The sequence below is a fragment of the Pan troglodytes genome, chromosome 13 (assembly GCF_028858775.2).
Source record: "Pan troglodytes isolate AG18354 chromosome 13, NHGRI_mPanTro3-v2.0_pri, whole genome shotgun sequence".
NCBI lineage: Eukaryota > Metazoa > Chordata > Mammalia > Primates > Hominidae > Pan > Pan troglodytes.
The window spans coordinates 58,610,001-58,634,415 of record NC_072411.2 but is presented as its reverse complement, the minus strand read 5'-3'; the positions used below and the strand labels follow the sequence as shown (position 1 = coordinate 58,634,415).

At 35.2% G+C, this 24,415-nt stretch overlaps 1 protein-coding gene across 8 annotated transcripts in view; it reads right to left on the bottom strand.

Moving 5' to 3' along the window:
* Positions 1-2,228: 2,228 nt before the first annotated feature.
* GPD2 (glycerol-3-phosphate dehydrogenase 2) overlaps positions 2,229-24,415 on the bottom strand; it is a 179,597-nt gene continuing 157,410 nt past the window's right edge. For 5 of the 8 annotated variants that reach the window (XM_016949838.3, XM_016949836.3, XM_016949835.3 and 2 more), the window contains exon 18: positions 2,229-3,453. In XM_016949838.3, the coding sequence (XP_016805327.1) occupies positions 3,372-3,453 (82 nt within the window). In that variant the 3' untranslated portion in view covers positions 2,229-3,371. Of the gene's footprint in view, positions 3,454-18,089; positions 18,283-24,415 lie in introns of all 8 variants that reach the window. The other 3 variants (XR_010150101.1, XR_010150102.1, XR_010150106.1) reach the window with 3 other exon arrangements.

Below are 24,415 nucleotides of genomic sequence, written 5' to 3'. Positions count from 1 at the left end.
GAATTGAGTGGCCCAGAGTCCTGTGATATCAAGCAGCATAGTAACAGTTAGAATCCACGTCCACTGCCTGAGCACAGACCTTCTCTCTCTATCCCAGGATGCTAGTAATAAGAAATAATGTAATCATTTGCACACCTCTGACCTTACCAATGTGCCTGGCACTTACTTACACCAGTTGTCCAAGACATTTAGTATATTGTCTTTCACCAAAGACAATAAGACAACTTTATATCACTCTTTTTGTTCTGTTTTATCTTAACTGTAGATATATATGTTTTACTGTTAAGAATTCAAACAATACAGAGGTATAGATGGTAATTAAATTCACCTTCATTAACTCCCATTCCTTTCTTTTCCCCAATGTAACCACTTTTAACAGTTTCAAGTCTCCTTTAAGAACTTTTCTATGTATATCATAGATGTCCATGTGCAAATACAGAGCTTTAGGGCTTAAATTAAATGTGGTCATACCATAGAAACTGCATTGCAACTTGCATCTTTTAACTTCGCAATTGTATCACCTTTCTACTTTATTACGTAGTGCCTCTTGGAGCTCTTAAAACACCTGTTGAGGGAACATAATTTGCAAAAATCTAAACGTGTGCCCTCTAAAGTTGTCTTTACTTGAAGAGAATACACCTGGCAATTTACCCACATGTATGAGAACATTAAGACTATCTATGAGGAAAAACATTTTTTAAAGCATCATTTCTTACTTTAGAATTAAGCCAAAATTCTGAGAGTAACTTTTGACATGACCCTCCTCACATATCTTTCTCCACTCATCATCAATTTCCTTCCATTTCATCTGTCAGATAGCTCTTAAACCTTTCCATTCTCCCTGTTCTCCACTGCCACACCCTAGACTAAACTATCGTCACCCCTTATCTAGACTACAGCAATTCCTTCCAACAGCCTTCTTGTTTCTTCTGTGGCTGCTTCTAGTTCACTTTTCATTCTGCCACTAGTATAATCCAATTTACATAACCAACTTCTTGTATTGTTTCTTTTGAAGTATTTAACAATTTGCAGTTTACAATCTGGTCTTGCCCCATATTTCCAAACTGAATGTTTTAATTTCTAGAGAAATCAAGACTCAGAAAAAGTACATTATAGTGTTGCAAGCTGTAGATTCTTCTCTTTTCAGCAGTATTTCTGGGAGTTGCATTTTATGGGAAACACTAACTCAGGCAACTGACTGTAACATTTGTTATGAGACAACTTTCTTTCCCCTTAAATTGGAAGAGTGTTATTAATCCTCAAGGATTACCTATTTATCTTAAAACATTTTGCCTAGCCATATGAATTTTAATTCTTCTTCTGATGTGTTATAATTACATTGCCCAAGATAGCTAAGAGGCTAGTATATGTATATATACCAATTATTATTTACACAAGTCATTTATTGTTGATTTTCTTCTCTATAAACATTATATTCTTTCATTTAGTCCCAGAAATTGACATAAGATGTTGAGCAGCAGGTTGTTATTGACTTTTTATTTCCAATCCAGAGATTTTGAAAGTAACATTTTCTTGTTTACAATCTGGTTCCAGTAACACCCCACTCTCAGACTTCACAGTGCTGCCCATTTGCCCCCGAAAACTAGTATTGTAGTGATTGATAAATTGAGCTAGGCTGTCACTCTAAAACTAAAAGTGGCAACAGGAAACTAGCAACTAGCAACCCATAACTAGCGAGAACAAGTGTGACAAAGCTGCATTTAGAGAGAAAGCAGTTTATTACATCCAGCTGAAATGACTAAAAGTAGAAAATGAATCCATATTCCGCCAACCCATTGATGAATTATGCTCTCACATCCTTCAATACAGGTTCAGATCAGCTTGGACTCCCTTGAAAGTTTCATGATAGGGATTTTCTTTTGTTTTACCATGAAATTACTGCAATATATTATTACTAGAGCCAGATTTTTTAAATATTAGAAGAAATGACTTAACTACCAAGAAGAAACTATCCTTTAGAACAGAGGTTTTCCAATGTTTTGCTCTAATGTCACCAAATGAATGTTAATTATGCACACCTTAGCACATGTATAACATATATTTTATATAATTAATTAATTTCAAAAGATGCCAGTTTCTGGAATGTTATAAATATGTACATGTATACATATGTAACAAACCTGCACATTGTGCACATGTACCCTGGAACTTAAAGTATAGTAAAAAAAATAAATAATAAATAAATAAAATTAAATGTTACACCATTCTGTTAAATGTCTTTAATGAGATAAAAATACTATAACAAGTTGAGACTCATTATTCATTAAAAAACAAAGTTAGAAATTTTTGTCCTTGAAATTGTATTTTCATTCCACTTCCCCTATAGAATGTTACCCTAAAGTAATATACGTTTATGCTTGAAAATCTTTATTGATCACCCTATCATAATTCTTTGCAGCAATATATACGTAAATTTAGTTTAAAATTTTCCTGTGGCCATAATGCTCAGGTTAAAATAATAAAAATGTTATTACAATGCACACAATGCATTGTTAAAATATGTCTTTTGGTTTTAGTTGTCATTACTTTTATTAGTAGTAAACAATTGATCAAAACCTCAAAAATAGATTATATTGATAAAAAGTAATCCTAAGAAATAGAATTTAACTGTAAATTTATCTCTGAATAAACAATTGCTGGTGATTCCTTGATTAAAGGAACGGTCCATCTGCCTCTTGTTTGGTATCAGAAGGGGGAGAGGGTTGTACTTATGGCAGCTCACCATTGTACAATTTCAGCTCTGGGGTAAGTATGAGAGGGAAACGAGGGAGATGGGCAAAGGCAAACCAGGCAATTGGTAACTTCTCAGGAAGTTTAGGGAGAACATATTGAATATTAAGGACTGAAAATGGGCGGACGTGGTGGTGGCTCATGCCTGTAATCTTAGCACTTTGGGACGCCGAGGCAGGCATATCACTTGAGGTCAGGAGTTCAAGACCAGTCTGGCCAACATGTTGAAACCCTGTCTCTACAAAAAATACAAAAATTAGCCCGACGAGGTGGCATACACCTATGGTCCCAGCTACTTGGGTGGCTGAGGCCCAAGAATCACTTGAGCCCAGGAGGCAGAGGCTGCAGTGAGCCGAGATCACACCACAGCACTATAGCCTGGGCGACAGAGGGAGACTCTGTCTCAAAAAACAAACAGAAAAAAAAAACTGAAAATGGGTTACCTTAAAACTATTTATATTTATGTACCCCCCTTGGAAAGTCTTTGTGTGCCCCCATTTGAAGACCACTGCTTTAAAACACTGATAGTTCTTCTCCAATAAACCTCTTCAACTAGGTAATGATGACCAGAATGCGGTGTGATCAGAATTTATCTTCACGACTCCATGTATCTACTTGAATTAGATTGAACATGCTCCCCAAGAAACATATCTTCTCTTCATTGTTGTGATTCTTCCACACTCTTCATAGAAGGCTATGAACCTTGTAGATAAGAAATAATGATTCATTAATAATGATAATTTCTGAGATTATTTTATTATTTAAAAATGTAGCTTCACAGAAATCCATACAGTTAAAAAGAAAACCGCCACCACCACCAAAAACAGAGTAAGAAAGAATTTTTTGGATTTTGACAGTGTAAAAGAAAGAAAAGGTTGATATTTAATATGTTTTAAATTACTTATCTGCTCTAACTATTGTATCACATCATATTTCACACACCTGTCTTGGTTATATCCTAACTATAGCTCAGTGCTAAGCAAAGTGAAAAAGTCAGAAAATAACAGGGCAGAGATTACAGCAAGGTTACAGTTGGGGGAGGGGGAAAAGCAGCTCCTGCGGAATAATCGATTTTAAATTGGAGGTCTTTACTTAAAACCCTCAGGAAATAAAAAGGGTCAAAAAAAAAAAAAAAAAGAAAATTGCACAGGGGTTATATTACTTAAAAAGACAATCTTGTTTCTCTTTCAAAAATTGCTATATTTTTGGAAGATGTCTTTGACAATCGATGTCATCACTTAAGGACCATTGCTCAATAAAAGAGTAGTCAAGAACTCTGAGTTTTATGGCATTTAAACGTTTCTGCCAGTTTGTTAAAAAAAAAAGTATAGTTTTGATCAATTCAATTTAAGCAATTGAAAACTTGGGAATGTAAATTAAGAAATTAAGCTAATTCTTAGTTTTATTTTCAATCAGGAATACATTTTTAAAAACATTAGTTTGAAGAAAGAGTTGGGTTAAAACTTTATTGATTCCATGATCCTGAATTATGTCACGTTATATATATATTTTTTTAGAAAACAGTCTACTGTCTACAGTGGTAGAAAAACAACTCTGTACCTGGGGTAAATCTCCCCATATCATTTCATTTTAATGCATTCGCTAATGAAAATCCTCTTGCTATTGATAACACGAGCTAAAATCATGTTTAAACTAAAGTTTTCTAATGTCAATCAGAAAGTAATAATGTGTTTGTTTTAATTTATCATTTAAGTAATGAATTAAATAGGTATTTCATTAATATACAAGAACTCAATCTCAGTCAATGCTTCTTTCATGATAATTGTAATGAAGACATGGGATTTCCAAAGCATGTGCATTGTTTCCTAAATAGATGTACAAATTGAAACTTGTTTTATAAATATCTTATTTCGTAAACCACATGCCTGGTCCACAGTAGCCTCTTAATTATTTTAATTAATAAATTAGTTTTTCCTGGCTGGGCATGGTGGTGGCTTTCACCAATTTGCCCGGGCAACATGGTGAAACCCTGTTTCTACAAAAAATACAAAAGTTAGCCTGACATGGTGGCTCATGCCTAGAGTCCCAGCACTCAGGAGGCTGAGGCAAGAGGATTGCTTAAGTCCAAGGGGTCAAGGCTGCAGTGAGCCATGATCATGCCACTGCACTCCAGCCTGGGCGACATAGTGAGACCCTGTTTCAAATAAATAAATAAATAAATATTTTTTTCCTATAGTCATTAGCCTATTTAGTCTATAGCTGTCACATATGCATTGAAATGAGGTTACAAAATTCAGCAGACACTAAAGACATGGTTTCTTGGGAATTCATGCTTAAGGACTTCACAAAATAAAAACAAAAGATAGAGTAAAGATATTGAACTTAGAATGGCCACAGCTAACCTAGGATTACCGTGCCCATGTTTCAGCCAGTTTTATGACACTTTATACATTGCTCTCTGGTTAGGCAAAATTGGAATAGGTGAAAGATAAATACAAGACTGGAAAAGGACAAGATACTGAGTCCAAGGAAAAAAAAGCCAAAGAGATGCAGGAAGAATTAGGCAAAGACCATAAATGATGCACAAAGAGAATCGAAGAACTTCACTGTTATTTTTAGTGAATATTCAAAGTGGGAAACAAGTTAAACAAATTCAGACTGTTTTCCACTGTTTGTATGTTACTAAACTTTGTTTGGGAGAAGGCCTATGAATTACATTGAAATCTTGGTGTTAGCTTATGCTAGATTGAAATAATAGCTGACATTTTGGGGGCGCTTACTATGAACCAGGCACTGGAATTATTATTTTTATACATCATCTCATTTAATCCTAACAACAACCCTAAGAGGTAGGCGGTATTATCATCTTCATTTTATGGTGAGGCAATTGGGCTTAGAGAAGTTACTTAACTCTAAGTTTACTAATTGCTTTAAAGTCATGTAGCTATTGAAGTGTCTGAGGCAAGACTTCAGACTGAGATTTGTTTCAGTTCAAAGCCCTTAAACCTCTAGGCTACTGAAACTACAAGATTAGTGAGATTAAAATATGTCCTTGAAATCCCAGAGCAAATTTTGTTTATTAATAAATCACCAATTGATTAAGGTACAAGTTCCTAATTAAACAGTTAAATGTATATAATGTAAAATGGAAGGATATTTTGTGATGTTTTCCCCATTTTATTTTTTCTGATATTTAGTTAGAATGATATTTAGTTAGAATTTTAGCCTTGACAAATGTCACATAAGCATATAAATATATAACATACATCTATGTATTTTCAAATAAATGTATACCAATATCTATACACACATTTAGATAGATACATGTAAACAAATAATATGGGGATATACTTACAGAAACATATGTAAACTTACAGGTAAAAAAGTTTTACATCTTTTATATCTGTCAGTCTCCAAATCAATGAACAGATTTAACACAAACCAAGTTTTTTTTTTTTGTTTTTTTTTTTATACTTTAAGTTTTAGGGTACATGTGCACATTGTGCAGGTTAGTTACATATGTATACATGTGCCATGCTGGTGCGCTGCACCCACTAACTCGTCATCTAGCCTTAGGTATATCTCCCAATGCTATCCCTCCCCCCTCCCCCCACCCCACCACAGTCCCCAGAGTGTGATATTCCCCTTCATGTGTCCATGTGATCTCATTGTTCAATTTTAAAAACTCAACATAATCTTAGAGAAATCATCAAAATGATTTAAAATCTCATCTGGATGAATAAACAAAGAGAAAGGGATTACTTGTTTTATTAGGCATTAAAATGTTACAGAGCTTAAATAATTAAAACACTATGATGAGACTGATCCACGGAAGAAAGTAGTAAGGCACAGTCACTGGTGAGTATGTAATATATGACAAAGAAAACACTATATACTGGTGGAGAACACCTAAATTATTTGTTAAGTAATACAGGGTAAATTTAACTGTTTCATTAATGAGGATATAAAGGGGTTAGAAAATTCAGAAAATGCCACTGCAATAGCTCTGAAATATGATAAAAAAAATCTTTCAAATAATCACAAAGTTGATTAAAACTTCCTTTGTAACTAAATTTCCATTAGAGCATCTAATATAGTATTCTGTGTAAATCTTGGACTCACCAAACAATGTTGACTATATAAGAATTAAGGAGTGGTTTTTTAATGTTATAATCTTTTCCACTTGCAATGGTCTTTAAATATGTATATATTTAAACATATATCCCATATTTTCTTCATTTCCTCTGATACTCTTGGAGAGGAGGAGGCTTCTTTTCTGCTTTCTTAGAGGAAAGGCTACTAGGGTTGAAAACTGGGATGTTGGTAAACAATGCTGGATGTCTAGCTACCTTTAGCCAAACACTGCGCAAGGCACTAGACTTCTGGGTCCATCATTCCTGCTACAGATACAGACAAAGCAGAGGGTACAAAATGCAGGCACTGAGTTTGGTCTTATATTCTTATTAGATGGGTATAAACCTTTAAAATACCAGTAAGAGAAATCTTTTATTATTTTCATTTCTGGGGAGTTTATTATTCTATAAAGATATACTCATCCTTCCCTATTGAAACATGGTTATTTGATTTACTGGATTAGGGGAAGAGATGATTTTGCCTAAACCTTCATGCTTCCCCTATCTCCTGCAGAAACTTTTCATAATAAGGCTGGTAATTTTAATTGCGGTTTTGAAATAAGGAAAGCATGTGTTATAAAAGTTTGTCTCTTTAACTCAAGTAACCATCTTTATAATTTTATTTTCTGCTTGTTGGCATGATGGCAATTTTTTTAATTATGAAAAATTTCAAACATATGGAAAAGATGAGATAATTGTATAATGAACACCCATATAACCATAAACTAATATATTCTAGGTTTTAAAATTATTAACAGTCTGCTTTTCTTGTTGTTGACATATTTTACATCATTCCTTCTAAATGTATTAGCACATTCTCTCGGGGGTTCTGTGGCTACCCTCAAAGATGGTTTCTACTGCAAAAGCAAGATATGTGCTTGAATCTTTCCCTTAAATTACCATATTTCAGAGTAAGAAAATGGTTGTAAAGTCACCTCCAATAGTAGCAATAAGGAGATTTTTTAAATTGTTCACTAAAAATGCATCACTATAGGATTGTAGATTTTTATATATTAAGTTGTATAAACCAATTACAATTCTTATTCTTTTTGATGTTTGTATTGTTCAAGTTTAACCAGTAGCAGCCCACCAATTTTCTTCTGGTTTGATTATCTGTTTCTCATGGGTGAAAGGCATGATTTGCTGGGAAGGGCTGTAGTAACTGGGAGTAGGAAATTGGGCATGAATTGAAGGCTTAGAGGTGAAATGATATCAAACATAGTCACATTTACCAAACAGATGGCAAGGAGAAAAAGCTGAAATTAGATCAGAAGGGAAATATGCAGCTTTATTTTGACATGCTACTTTCTTTTCTAGATACTAAGTGTGATTTTTAATGGATACCTATAATTATTTTTCTTCTGTTACCCATTAAGTTGGGCAGAGCTCAGTTCTTTCATTCACATTTCTACCTGGATGAAGAGGTATTAGCACTGTCAAGAGCTATTTGGTTTCTCAAAGTAAGATGTTTTGCAATGAAAAAAATTGTCTCAAGATAATGTTAATTATTTTCTAATAAATGCCAAAGGATTTCCTGGATATTGCCAAATAAATGCTAATGAAAAATATAAGTACAATTTTTTGTTTCTCATTAAAAATGTTATTTACATGGAGTTTCAAACTCTCTACCAGAATGATTAGTTTTTCAATACTTAGGCAAGAGGAAATCCAGCTATTTGGGTCATTTAGCATGTGAATATGAGAGGAGTGGATCTTTTCAGATCCATAAGAGAAATGTAAACCATTCGCACAATTCAATTAAACTGTAAGACTAAAAACTGAAAACTAAATTTCAATAAGCTGAAAACTAAGTACTTAAATATTCTAAACCTTCAGAGAACTATGAAATTAAAGATATGCAATACTCATTAAATTTCCTTTGATTATGTGTGTATTTTCTTTTATCAAGCATAGGAGATGCTGTTGCTATAATGATATCCTGCTAACACAGATAATAGCAATTTCCCAATTTACCTATATAAGATTGGGAGAAGGTAAACCTAGAAAGAGAGGCTGACACTGGTATAAATGAAGACGGAAAAATTTGGTAACTTACAGCATTGACTGCTGGTAGATTATTATTTCCCCAGTGAAGTTTCAGGAGATGTGGATTTGAGCCTTGGAAGAGAGGCTTGCATTCATTATTAGCATGAATAGTAATTTTTTTTAAAGTGTCAACACATTGTACCACCACATTCTGTTCCTAACATTTATAAATACAGTCTCTAAAGTACAAATAATTTATCCTACATCAAATAAAGCAAAACCAAACAAAAACAAAAAAAATTATTTATATTTTATTTCTTGCCTTTTAAAATTCTTTCCACTTTTAAATAATACGTGTGTAAAAGGATTAAGTGAATAAGATGTAGTAAGATGGATTTGTATACACAATGTGCTTCTTTTGACAGAAATGGGATGAGGGAGAATGAGAAAAGGAAGAAAGAAAAAAGGCGAGAACCGCCTGCCAAAGGTCAAGCAGAAGGGGCTGCACTGTGTTACTTGATTCAATAATACCTCAATAAAGTTCACCATTACTTTTTTATTATAGCATATTGGTGCTTCTAAGAGCACTAACAGTGAGAAATAAATGAATATGGCTTCAGATGCTGCCAATGACAGTGGGAGGCCCTGTTTACTTCACTCTTATGAAGTCTTCTTGAATTGTGTCACTTGTAGAATTTGTACTTGACTTTTGGAAACATAAAATGTTCTTGCCACTGAGAACTAATTAAGAAATCTGGCCCTCTGTGACTGAGCTCATTTTGTTCAGGTTGACTGCATATTCAAGTTTGATTCAAGATGCTCATCTAATGTATACTGTGACCAACTATTTCAGTTGGATTAAGATAATTACCTAGCTCAACTCTCCTGATACATTCCACAAGAATGGCATTCAAAGCCCTTAAATGAGACTGCCACCAAATCGGCACTCCAGGTTTTTAAGAAGCTTAAAGTACAAAAGTTAACATTGTGCTTTGGAATGAACCCAAAGTAATCCCAGGCTACCATTAGCAAATAAAGAGGAGGATGGACCTCATAGCAGTTAACACATGGATGAATCTCACAGACATTGGGTTAAGTGAAAGAAGACAGACTCAAACAGTAGGTACTTATGATTCTACTTATAGGAAGCTCAAGAACAGGACGATGTAATCTACAGTGACAGAAATCAGAATAGCAACTACCTCTGGGAGGTGGGTATTGACATAGAAGAGGAATGAGGCAAGGATAATGGGAATGTTCTATCTCTTGATCTACAATGGCTACATAGGGCATTATATGTCTATACAAATTTACTGAGCTGTAGACTTTGTGATTTTACCATATGCAATAACTCCGTATTGCATATACGGTATACTGCATATACTTCTCTATTGCTTAATACCGTATACTTCAATGAAAACAACCTAAAGAATTCTGAAAAAGTACCCAATTATGCTTAAAATGATTAAAAACAAAAAAAACTTTCATATTTTTCAGTCAAATCCCCCAAATAGTTTACCTTCACAATGCTGTTATTTGACTGTTATAAACGGATATGAGCTCTAGATTCTAGACCTAATTTGCCTTCCTGCTATACAAGTTTAACAAAGGCATTTAAGCCTAGGCTAGCTGAGCAAAGTTAGCACACTCAGATTCCAGTGTCTCATTGTGTCAAGTGTGTTTACAGAAAAGTGGGAAAGTTAGGTCTTCCGTGAGTGCCATGACCACAAGCCTGGGCCTAACGAAATTATTCATTAAATATGTATTGAGTGCTTTCTGAGCGTCAAATGCTATTATGGGCACAGAAGATACATAGGTGAACAAGAAAAGGTCCTGTTCTCATAGGTCATAATTTCTAGGATTAGGAAAGAGAAAGCGACAAGCAATTTAAACATAAATGCACAAAATATTCTTAAGCTAGTGGTAAGTGCTACATGGGGAGGACCCATTGTAGATGGGGTGGTCAGAGAAAGCCTCTCTGAAGATGTGACATTTGATCTGTGTCCTGAATGATGAGAGAAAGCCAGTCATGAAGAAAGCAAGGGAAACAATGAAGCTGGTAGACAGAACGGCAAGCCAAAGCCCTGGAGGATGGAAAAATCTTGACATATTTGCGAAATACAAAGAAGGCCAGTATGGTCCAACTAGAGGGAACTAGTGGAGAAATTATGTGGGAAAAAATAATAGACAGGCTTGGAGGCCATTTTACAAAGTATGAATTTGGTTCTAAAGACAAGAGCAAGCCATTGGAGATTTTTAAGCAAAGGGATAGTACGAATGGAAAGCATTTAGACTTGAGACATGTTTGGAGGTAGATTTAATCAGATATATATAGACTAAAAAGTGGCGAAGAGGGAAAAGGAGGAATTAAAAATAACTGCCTGGTTTTAGGCTGAGACAGCTGATGGTGGGCATGGTGAGGGTGCCATTCCCCAAGATGAAGGAGATTTGGAGGATTAACATATTTGAGAAAAAACATAGATTCATTGTGGACAGGTTGAGTTTCAGCTACCTTTAAAAGCCATCTCACAAATGAACACATTTGACTTCAACAGAAGAAATTATATAACCTGATGAAGCTCAAAATCGTCATTCAGGTGGAAAAACAACTTCAGGCTTATGCTTCAAAATGGTGGACTCATTGTATTTTCTTTCAATAATGAGGACAGAATATTGAGTATCAACAGGGATATTTCCAACATCTTCCTGCTGATTTCCTAAGACAGAAACCATTAGAAGGTGTTATTGAACATTTGTGCTATCGTTCTATCATCTATGGCAACACACATCCTACTGTTTGGGAGGATTGCTAACGGCAAAGTTCTGGAGTTTTTCAAAACCTGGAACTAATGATGATACTATAAAACAGGCCTTTTAATACACTGTTGGTAGAGATCTCTGCCAATTTAAAGGCCAATTTGATAATATCAATTAAAATTTTAAATATGTAGGCCCTTGGCAAAGTATTATCATTTCTATTACTATATTCAAAAATTTTGCACAATTACATAGGATATTTGTTTAAGCATTGATTTGGAAATCATTCTAATATACATAACTAGAAGTTATGTATGTATATGGTTACTTATACATAACGAAATAGTACACAGCCATTAAAAATAAGAAAGATCTGTATGTACTGACATAATATATATATATAAAGTAAGTAGGTAAGTGAAAGTGCAAGTTATAGCAAGTATAGTCTAATCTCATTTTGAATGAAAAATCTTCTGAAAGAAAAGATCAAATTGTGGCTTTTTTTCATGTCTGGGATATTTCTATGACATTTAGATTTTTGTAATAATCATATACTACTTTTATAATAGAAAAGAACCATAACAATATTTTTCAAAGCCATATAGTGCAGAATTCATACAAAACAGAGTATATGAAACTTAGCCTTCTAGTGTTAGAAATGCTGAAGTCAAAAAGTCAGCCAGGCATGGTGGCTCAAGCCTGTAATTCCAGCACTTTGGGAGGCCAAAGTGGGCAGATGGCTTGAGCCCAGGAGTTCAAGACCATCCTGGGCAATATGGCAAGACCTTGTCTCTAGAAAAAATACACACACAAAAGAAAATTAGCCAGGCATGGTGGCAGGTGCCTGTAGTCCCAGCTACTCGGGAGGCTGAGGTGAGAGCATCATTTGAGTTCTGGAGGGGGAGATTGCAGTGAGTGATGATCATGCCACTGCACTCCAGTCTGGGTGACAGAGCAAGATGCTATTTCAAAAAAAAAAAAAAAAGTCACAAGACTAAGTATAGTTTTGAGATAATTGTGGCTTTTGCTAAACAAACAAACAAACAAACAAAAAGCAGTTTTGAGTATAAGCTATAATCTTGGAACTATAATAGGAGGAAGTATAGACATAGATCTATGCTTAATATCTGAACATCTGAGTATATTTCTTGTCTGTTGTCCTAGCTGAGATATCACAGGAGTTGTTGTTTCTCTCAAATATTCAAAGGCTTTGGGAAGGAGACTGCTAGTTTTCTGGTTCTAATTGTTTTATAGAAGATTATATGAATCTTCCAGGAAAAGGTTGTACAACTTCACATGAAGGGCTCACATCATCAAAATTATTTTGAAGAGAAAATGAATTATAGAATTGTCAATTCTCTCAAAGTTGTTGTACACATCTCATGCAGTTCCACTTAGAATTTCAAAAGAGCTTCTTTTAACTAAATTTCTTTTGGAAGAGTAGATGTCTGAAAACATTAGAGTTAATTGTGTAAAAGTAGAATAGTGAATGAGGACTTACTTTTCTAGATAATAAAACATACTATAAAGCTATTATATTCAAAAGAGAATTTTCTTTACCTGAAAATAGAAAAACTAGATCACAGGAAATAAATAAACTCCAAATAGATGAAAGACTTAAATGTAAAACATAAAACAATAACAAGCATGAAAAAACTTAGTGTATATGTATTAAGTAAGGGTTGGAGAGCTTTGTAAAAAAGACAAAAGACCAGAAACTATAAAAGACATGTTTGACTTCATAAAGTTAAATTATACTTGTACTGCAAAAAAACACTAATAAAGCCAAAAGAATATTTAAATGCATATAAAGGATTACTTCACAAATTAATTTTTTATACCACAAAATCCCAATTTAAAAATGGGCAAAGGGTATAAATAGACAATTCAAACTGGAGTAAATCCAAATAGGTGGTAAGTCCATGAGCGATGTTTTAGCATTCAAGCTAAAGAACAAATAACCTACTACTTGGCTACAAAGTGATAACAAGTACTTTGAGAAATATAATAGGTAGCCTCATACATTGCATTAGATATGTAAGGAGTAGAATTAGTAAAAAAATAAAAATAAAAGAGCAAATGTATCCATGATAAGAACAGGATTATGATATACCATCAACATACATGTACATGCGAAAAAGTGATGTGTTGAAAGGATGGTCATTAAAACACTAATTGTGGTTATCCCCAAATAGTAAGATTTCAGGTGAGTTTAGCATGCTTCCTATACTTTTTGAATTTTTTTTTGTTTTTCTACTTTGTATAACACTATATTTTCAATTAAAATTTGTGAAAAAATGAATTCTTACGAAACTCAAAAACCCTAAAAATATCCTCTTCACTCCACCCCTCCTTCCCTGCTTTTACTTCTAATTCAAGCTTGTTTTTTATTTTAGTGGGAATGGGGGTGGGGTAGGGGTAGGGGATTAGAAATTAGAAAACATGCTCACCAAGGAACAAGGGCTATTGGCTGTTCCTGAATGAGATTCAGATAGAATGACACAATACAGCACTTCCAAAAGTTTCCATTTCATCTCTTCTCATTCCTATTTTAGTAACCTTTGACATTTGGAGAAACAAAAGCCTACATTCATTTTTGTACTTCTCTCTCCCTAGGGCCTTATTCAACAATTGTCAGAGAATATTTTGTACCACTGATAGCGATAACAGCCTCTAACCTGCCTTCCCTTCTATCACTTTGAGTCCAAGACAAGGCAACAGAATGCAGGGATAAGTGAGTCTTGTCTTTGCCAGTTTATTTGAGATTCATCCTTCTTGTTGTATTTTAGATTTACAGTCCCACTCCCCACCCCGGTGTCATCTGCAAGCTGAAATCTGAACTGACACCATCTACTCTGCTAGCTGCTTATAAAGACTAGTTGTAATTAGGCACAACGTGGGCTACAATGTAAGCCTGTGTTGCTAATAACAAGTGGGATGTACAGCACTGAGAGACAAGAAGTGCCCTTTATTCCCATTTATGTTACCGGAAAAATAGACATACATAAAGCCAGTGCCACGTTAAGTTTTTTAAGGCAATAAAAGTGTTTTGAATTCCTAGACATCCTACGAGTTTCAGTTTTATAAAATGTGCCATCTATTTTCTTTCTTTTCCCTCAAATCTTTTAGCATCACACATTTAGCCTGGCTCTTTCCCTTGTCTAGAGGCCAGGGAGGGTTCCCAGCATATGCTTATGCAAGAAAAGGGATGTTTGCCTTCTTTCCAACCTTGCCCCCGCACTCTCCTCATCATGCAAAGCTGAGAAACAGAAACACTATACAGATCCTTTGGAACCTCCTGTGTGCAAATTCCAAAGGAGTTTAGAGTTCTAGGGAGGAGTTGGAAGTACACAGAGAACCAAGAAGTGTGTTCCTTCCCTAGCCAAGAGTTCCTGAGGGCAAATCCCTGTGGTCTCCATGGGTATCTTTCACTATGCCCAGAATGTAACCCACTGGCTTCTCTCCTCATTGTTGTACGGAAAAGAAGCTCATGCATTCAACAACCACGACTGTGCTCAGTAATGCTGCTGAGCAGGCACCTAGTGACCCAGGAGACAACTGGCTTTAGTTTTAGTTTAGTAGGCATTTATTGAGTGCTCATTGCTTGCAAGGCTCTTGACTGGGGATAAATAGGTGAATAAGCCCATGTCACTGACCAGGAAGGGATGATTTTCTATCAGAATAGTTAGGTGGATGACAAGATAATAAGACATTGTAATGACTATAATAGAAGTATAATCAAGGTTTGAAGAAGGATAGGGAAGAAAGTATGGGGAAGGTGATTTAGTTATTTTTCCTGGGACAGGAAACTAGAGGAAAGGAAGGAGAAAAGAATTTTAGAGATGGAGTTAACATTGAGCTTGGGTCTTAAAATATAGGAATTGGATGGGTGTGGTGGCTCAAGCCTGTAATCCCAGCACTTGGGGAGGCCGAGGAGGGAGGACCTCTTGAGCCTATGAGTCCAAGACCAGCCTGGGCAACATAGGAAGACCCTGTCTCTACAAAAAATAAAAATAAAAATAATAAAATACAGGAAATTATGTAGAAGAGAAATAGAACTAAAAGGAGGCTGTCTACGCTGCAAAAAATATTTGCAAAGACAAGAAGCATGACCACAGTGTGGCTCAATGGTGAGTAGTTCTGTGTCATTAAGGTGTAGGGCAAATGTGGGGAGTGCCTGGCACTGTAGACAGGTCCCAGGTTGTGAATTGTCTCTTCACCTTGTATGAGTTGTTACAGGCTTTTTAGGAAGGAACAAACGTAAGCAGATTTTTAGAAATAAGAGAATGGCCTCAACAGAGAAAACCAGATCAGAATGACAATGGTGGTGGGTGCTTAGTTATTGGTCGATGTTGAGGCCAGAGAAAAAAGTTTAGGAGACAGCAGATTTCCATCAGGTGGAAATGATGCAATCCCAAATTAACCCTGGATGAATATGATGGGACAAGTGAGAAAAATATTTATAGACAGAGTTGGTTTAATTTGGCAACTGATTAATTAGGTAGGGGTAAAAAGGGATGGGAGGAGAAAGTAGCTTCCTTTGTTGGATTGCCAATGTTTGAAAAACATTGTGATGATTTCCTTGGCTCGTGATACAATAAGGTTTATGTTATATGTATCTTAGGATCTGAGACCTTATGCTGAAATAGATTGATTTTGATAATTCAGTCTATTTCATTCTTTAGTTGTACCCTTCACTCTTTAGTTGATGTAGATAATATTTATAACTTTTGGCATTTTGCATTATAATTGGTGTGAATATTTTATGGAAAATTGTACCCCAGTGTGAAAACAGCAAGTCCAACTTGCAAAACTGTGTAGCATTCCGACGTAAGACATCTCTAAGCAGCAGCACCATTTCCAGGACTGCTTATGATACCATGTCAAGATTCAGACACCCCATCCAGAAATAAGGCATAAATTTCACTATCACATATTAAAGATAAACACAACAGGGATAGGAATGCAACAATAATATCAAAATAAATGTAGAGCTCTGAGACTAAAATTCTTCATCTTACAGCAACATGTTAAAAGGGGGAAAGAACCAAACAACCAAATGAAACAAAAACCATGCCTTGTTTCTTGATTTTTCCCTTCACAGTCAAAAAGGTATCTAAGAGAAATTATATAGAATTCAAAATAATGGCTCTAGGGATTCCTAACAGAAGGACAATATTAGGTCACAGCCATCATATTTCTGGTAAAATCAAGTATGTTCTTTTGGAAGAGGCTTAAATTTTTTAATTTGTAAGGTCACAATAGTCTGTCTCCTTTTTCATTTTCACCTGATGCCTTGCTAATGCCTATTGTTTTCGCTATGGGGCTTTTCTTAGGTAAACTGGTGTGACTTGTGGTGGGTGGTATACTTACTAAGTTAGTGAAGAATACTTAAAACTAGAATTTTCACACTTAGGATCAGACAGGCTGCGGGCCACTATTCCTTATTCTTATCTCTCTACAATAGGAAGAACAAAGAAGGCCATTCAAACTCCAGGCTCCACACAAACCCAACTCTTCCACTTACCACATTTGTGACCTTGAGAGAGTCCTTCAATCCCTTTTTACCTCCGTTTCTTCACCTTTAAAAAGGGATAGTAACAGTACCCAATGGTGGAGTTGTTATGAATATTAAATGAATTAATCTATGCAAACACTTAGACCAGCCTCTGACACACGAAGCCGCATATAACAGTTGTTGCTCTTGTGACAGTTATTGGCGCTGCTGATCACTCTGAACTTTTCTCCTTTAAATGCACAATAAGACCCATTGCATTCAAATCCACAGTAGGACCTTACTGAGCTGCAATAATTGAATAAGAAATTTCTACCATTTTATTTAAAGATGCTCTTCCCCCAATTTTTAATTCCATCCATTGGTATCTGGTTTTGGCCTGCATACACCTTGGCCCTGCGCTCCTAGGAGACAAAAACTCACCATACAAAGAAGTACATTAAAGTAGCCCCCAGCCATTGTTTCATTTTACTTTCTCTTAATTTCCTTTAACTTCATTATGTAACTTTTTAATTATTGAAAATAATAGAAAGGAAACATCTTTAAAATACACAAAAGGGTGTGTGATGTTGATTCCTAGAACTGAGGAAAACTATCCTGCCCCAACTGTTAAAAAAGATTTATCTTTCTATGCTAAAATGAAAATTCTGAAACAAAGAAATATTACATGAGCTATGTTGACACATAATAATAACAGTAAGAAAGCCTTATTCTTTGGGTGTAAATTTTATGTTTTTGTTTTACAGTTCCAAAAATCTATGCATTTGAAAAGTACAGCAATGGAAACTTGTTATAAGTCAAGTTTGCACTGCTATTGGTTGATTTTGTACATGTTTCCATTTCTTTCACCCTGAGTTCCCTGCAGCTTTATGACAAGTAAATGAAGATATTTGGAACCTGCTAAAGAATTACAAACATTTGAGGTGGCAGGAGCAAGGGCCTGAGGTCATGCCCAAGATGCAGGTGTTCAGAATTCCAATCCCTACCTTAGCAAGGGCTTGCTGAGTGCCCTTGAGCAAGTCACTTTGCTTCCCTGGACTTCTCTCCTCCCTGCTAGGGTGAGGATATTAATGCTCAGCTCCCACACGGGGGGGATCAAGTGTATTAAGTAATTAGAAAACAAGATTCCCATAGAACTCTGTAGGAAATGAGAATTTAGTCAGATGATTCTTAAGTGTTCTGGAAAACAAAAAACAAAAATTAGACTGAGAATTATACAAAGCAAAATTTAGTTGTCAATACATAAGATTGGTGGAGGCTACCTCTCCATTTTACCTAAGCAGGAAAACATAATATTTAAGGACATATATTATTTCCAAATAAAATTCCACTCTTCTCTCTCTCTCGCGCGCTCTCTCTCTCTCTCTCTCTCACACACACACACACACACACACACACACACACACACGAGATACCCTTCCTCATTCTTTCTTTATTTTAAAGTACTGCACCTATTTGGTTTCAAAATAGGAGCCTTCTACATAAAATTATCAGCTTTAAAACAATGTTTGAAATAATTAGGTCACAAATTCTGGAGCCCTTTAATGTGGTTGCAATTCTATAACTATCTGTGCATTCCATGTATGGCCCTATTAAATGTACCAGGCACCAATGTTGCCGGCTGTCAAGAAGCAAAATGAAAAATAGTTTTAATAGCTGCTCTTTGACCTGTTTTATATTTTATGTCAATTATAACAGCACACAACCATGCATAATTATGAAGCATAGATGCATTAAAATGTACACATAATTTGTGTTCTTATGGCAACCATTGCATTAGGCTCTAGAAAACAAACCTATTGTTATAAGTCATTTGCACATTAATATATTAGTATTAAATATCGAAGACAGATTTGTCTATCCATCTGTTTTGAGTCATTGTAAGTAAATATATCTTTTTGGAGGGGTGGACAAAATCTCTACATAAATGCACTGTAGGTGCCATCTGCACCATATATTATAATACAGAGTTTAGCACCATCGTGCATAGCAACTCCAGCAAAGACGGTGCCATGTGATTGTCATTTGAATGTCATTTTTAAAAAATGATCTGGTATATGGACAGAAGGAGGATTTTTTTTTCTGGCACTGCCATGAAAATTCCTTCATTTGACTATCCTGTGGCTTTTGGATTTCTTTCTTAAAAGCTTATATTTTTCCAAGGATAAAAGGAAAATAATTATTTTAATGCTGGGTAAATGAACAAAAAAGTATGCTTTCTCTATGGCAAAATTAGTAAAATACCACAGAAAAATTGCTTTAAAATATCTGATAATTGTAACAATGACCTGAGAAGCAGGTAATAAACCCAGAAAATGACCTTTCTATGCTACAGATGAGGAAACCAGGGATTTTTCTACTAGATGACAAAACAGAGTTATCAAAGAACAATCAGATAACTCCAATTTTAACTTTTCAGCATCCTCATAATTTTATGGAGAGTGAAGCTGCTGGAGTGGAGGGCACAAGAGAGAGATACCACATAAGAAACAGAAATCAGACTTCCTAGCCCCAAGTTTTTCCATTTAATACTTTCATGTTCATAAATTTAACGGAAGTAAGACTCCACTATCTTGTCAGTTTTGACCCTATTTCTCTATCTCTGAGCAATTGCTTTAGATATCCATCTGACCTTAATTCATCTGAAAGCTCACATGTAGAATCTATAACAGTCGAACTGATAGAAACAAAGTAGAATGGTGGTTTCCACGGGCTGGTGGGTAGGGAGAACATGGAGATGTTGGTCAAAGGGTATAGAGTTGCAGTTAGACAGAAGGAATAAATGATAAGTATTTAAGGTGATGGATATAGTTAATTAGCTTGAGTCAATCATCCCACACTGTATAATATCACATCACTGTGTACCCCATAATTATATAGGATTATAATTTGCCAAAAATTTAAAATAAAAAGTAGAAATAAATTGGCAAAATAATGAACATTTCAGCAAGGAAAAAAAATCAAGGCAGGAGGTTGAGGGATGAGAGGCAGAGGCAGCAATGAACTGTTTCCCCGAAGTCCTGACTGAAACAGATGACTATTTGAATTTCTACTTAATTCACTTTAAGTGATCACATTTTTATTTGGGTGACCAGAGAGAATCAGAACAATTTCAATATGCCTTTCTGAAGCTTCATCTAAGGTGTTTTTCACTTCTCTGTTCTTTGCTTCTTTTGTTAGTTGTCAGTAAATGTAGATGTAAAGAATGTTTATTCCATTTCCACATAACCAGACTTTGAATTCAGGCATTTCTGGGATGATTTTAATCTACAATGACTCCTTAATTCACTCATATATTTACAGGTGTAATATATATTACAGCCATTTAATTCACCATATATTTACAGTTTACAGGTATTACATCCGTTGTCAAAGTATCACCCAGATATTATTTAAAGCTTTAATTTGTTTCAATTCCAAGAAGTTTCTCTAGGATCTTTAAAATACTTGTCTCTAAATGCAGTATCTCTATCTTTAAATAATCATGTAAAATGTAAAGTGTTTGGAAGAGGACTGGAAATATCTGGCTTTGATGGACTTTTTTTTTTTTTTTTAAACTTGTGGCACTATGGAAAGAAAATTGCTCTGTACTAGCATAGCTCATTCCTACCTAAGATTAGCCAGATAAAGGGAATAATTTTCTGAAGAGAAATGGGTACTGATGGAAGAAAATAAAAGCAGGGGAGAAATAACTGATGAAGAAGGAAGAAAATATGTACCTGAGTAATTGAAGGCAAAAACACAATGAGAAAGGTTGTAGTAGTGAATCTCTATCTCAAATTTCTAGAAAGAGCTATCAAAATTCAGACAAACACCTTGGAACTCATGCCCCTGAAGCTCAACCCTGAACAATTTCAGAGAGTTCTGGAGTGTGTCATGGAGTCACCCATGAGACTACCTGGCTGGCTTCATGCCACACCGTGTTTTGTGGGATAAGATTTTGAGTCTCACAGGCACTGAGAATGGACTGGGGATGAAGATGTGAAGGAGATCACAAAGCCGAATCCGACAGAAAGAGGTCTCCCTTATGAGAATGTTGAGGTACACTTAATTTATAATTATATGCTTTTCAAATTTTAAATGCTAAAGGATCACCAATTTAAAGAAAATGGCAGAGTTAGTTCCTCACAGGGCAACTTTCTAAATATTGTCTTCAGAATGAAAATAATATAGTCGATCCTATAGTATTTACTCATTGTTTTAAGCACTGTTTCCTCAAATCCATTTTTACAACACAAAATTGATATTTGTTTAGCTCACAGACATTTGACAAGTATATCTGTAGTTTGCTTACTCTCATGTACTAAGATGGAGTTTTACACTTTTTAAAAATTGTTATTATTGATTCATTTTACCCATTTAAATTCTTACAGTATTTTTTTCCTTCTATTATGCCTGTATGTGTTATGTGCTGATTTGACAACATAATTCACTGACTTCCAAGGCTGCTTCATTTTTCTGCACTTAATTATCCAACCCAACTAAAATTAACTTTTCAAAATAGCATTCTTTCACATGCCAGTTATAAAACTGACTACAAAGAAAGTTCTATACATTTCGGTGGATAATACTTCGAGCCAAACTGTCTAAACTGATGGAGACAGTCTTTACCATTATATTTAAACATCTTAGATTTTTCTCCAGTTTGTCTTCTTTACATAACTTCTTTTTCCTTAGTAAAGTCTACTAGTTTTATTCCTATGTCACCATCTTTACCCTCATTTTCCAGGAAATGGGACAAAGCAACTTCTGTTGAAACACAAAACCCCTTACTTGTCACAAGTGTCAATCAAAACATTGCTTTGTTGATCTCTGCTTGGTTTTGGTTTCCTTTACATTCTAAGGAACTTCTTTCTTAAGAAATTTTTATTTTAAAACTTTATTAATTGATATATATGTAAAGAAATCACCAATTAGACTCATCCTTTCAACATTGGCTTATTCATTCATCTGTTGCATATTACCAGGGCTAATGGGCAATATTCACACATTTGGCAAAAGTTACCATCCCAGGAACCTGGCTTCCTCTGGATATTATAAGGTATTCAACACTAATGACAATGCTTCTGGGTTCTGTACTCAGGGAGGCACAGCTGCCAATCTGTGTAGTACTAAACTTTGGGGTGGGACCAGGGACCTATCAAATGGACAGGACCAATCTTTAAGTATACAGCACACAGCAGCATTTCTCAGTACTTCAAACTTGGGGGTAGGAGACTGGTGCAGCATTATAATGGATATCCTAATTTAATTAAAGAATAATTATAGAGCTACAGATCAGAACATATGTAAGATTTCAGAAAAAGATGACATTTCATTCTATCTTTAAACATTTAAAAATTATGTGAAGCCCCTAGAGGATTTTTGATTTGATAAAGAAAAAAACTTATGTAAAATCACATGCAATTTGCCCTTCAAATGATTTTAATATTTATCATAGAAACAATACATGCATTAGTATATGGATTTTTAAAAGGTATAGGTAATTTCCTATGCATCTTCAAGTTTACTTAATGGAAGCCTGGATGTCCGTGTGAAGTCACGTTGGATCTGATGACATATTTTTAATGGCATTACTTACTTGTCCTAACAACTGAAAGACTTTTTTTTTGTTGGGGGGGGGTGGTGGGCGGTGGAAATCTCTCTGGTGCTCAACTAGAAACATCCTGGGGGTGGTAGGAGTTTTCATTTTCAAAGCTATCGCAAGCCAAAAAGACTTACTGAATGCCACTACGTGTCAAACCTGTTTAGATTCAAAATATTAACTCCCCCCAAGTTATTGAGTTTTATATTGACAAGATGTTCCACTTAGTTGCCTATCTTGAAGAAGAAAATAAGAGGCTTGCATTGACTTGAGAACTATCTCTCTGGTTAGGTGCTTTTGTGATTTTATAAAGATTGAACTTCCCAGGGTTAGTTAAAGAATAATATGGCCCTGATAAATCACTGATATGCAGAAAAGGACCAAATCTCTGCATTTCTGAACCACCAAGGGGTAAAGAAAACAGGACAAGCCTTGTCTTACCCACATGCCAAAAATCAGGTTACTCAAACTATGTAGTGATAATGACCGCTGAATGTAGCATAAGTAAATATTTGTTATGGGGCCTACATGGTATGAATGAAAAGGACTTATTCATTTTACTTTGGACCCTTCCTTGGGTTTGAACAGAAAGTCAGACTGATGAAATCTCAATACTTGGTCCTAGACCAGCAGACTGCTCAAGGAAGAAAGCACTAGCTCTTGTAAGGTCAGACCGGGTTTGGGCCAATCAGTTGCAGAGAGGTTGTTCTTCGAAGCATTGCTGGCATTTGGGAGTTGCTGTGACAGGCTACAGGAAGAGATTTCATTCTTCTTTAACTTGGTGGCCAGCCTGCAAGCTACTGTGTGAGTCCTTTCCCCCTAATCCATACTGTTCAGTTGCCACGAAAGCTTGTAAACAGGAGCCTCCATCAGTTAACTCAGAGTGGTCTGAACAAACTAACATCATAACAAGAGTGTTTATGGAAAAATGCTTAAGCACTGAAGCAGAAAGGGCTTAGCACTGATCAGACCTCTCTTCCACCTTTATTCTTCACTGTTCACATTGAAATGCAAATGTCAGCGCAGGGTTTCCACTGGCGTGCCACTCACAAATTGAAAAGCAGTTTTTATCTATGCAAATGTAAGCATGGTAATTGAAGTTAATCAATCAATGCTAGCTTTCACTAAAACCTTGAACATGATTGAATAAAGTAATTATCATTCAGCAGAAAATGATGAAGTTGTAGACAGCATGAACCTTATTAAAGGAGGATTTTGAGTCACAATGGCTTAATTTAGCTAACAGCCCAGCCTTAGCTCAAGCAACATACTACTCTTGCTGCCTAGAATTGTTTTACGATTAAAAAACAACAACAACAATAATAATGGGGGTGGGGGAAGGCGAAGGTAAGGATAAAGTAGAGGCTTTCTTATTTTTATAGTGCTTACATTAATAAAAAGTACTTGTCATGCTAGAAAAGAGAAGCCATAATTAACATCTTTAAAAAAGCTCTAAACAGATCAGTGAACAAAGATTGCTATGACATTTTTGATATGCCCAACAGCAATAACAGCCTAATGCTATTATTGTATTTCTAACATAAATGGGTGAAATAAAGTGAGCATCTCAGAAGTTTTAGTAAAAGAAACACAAAATTAGAAAAATATTTTCATGTGCAAAAGGAACCCATTGAGATTTTGCAAATCGAATGCTAATCTCTTAAAAGCATGACGTCGAACATAATGTGTATTGTTTTTATTGGTTTACAGGAGTTTCAGTAATAAAAC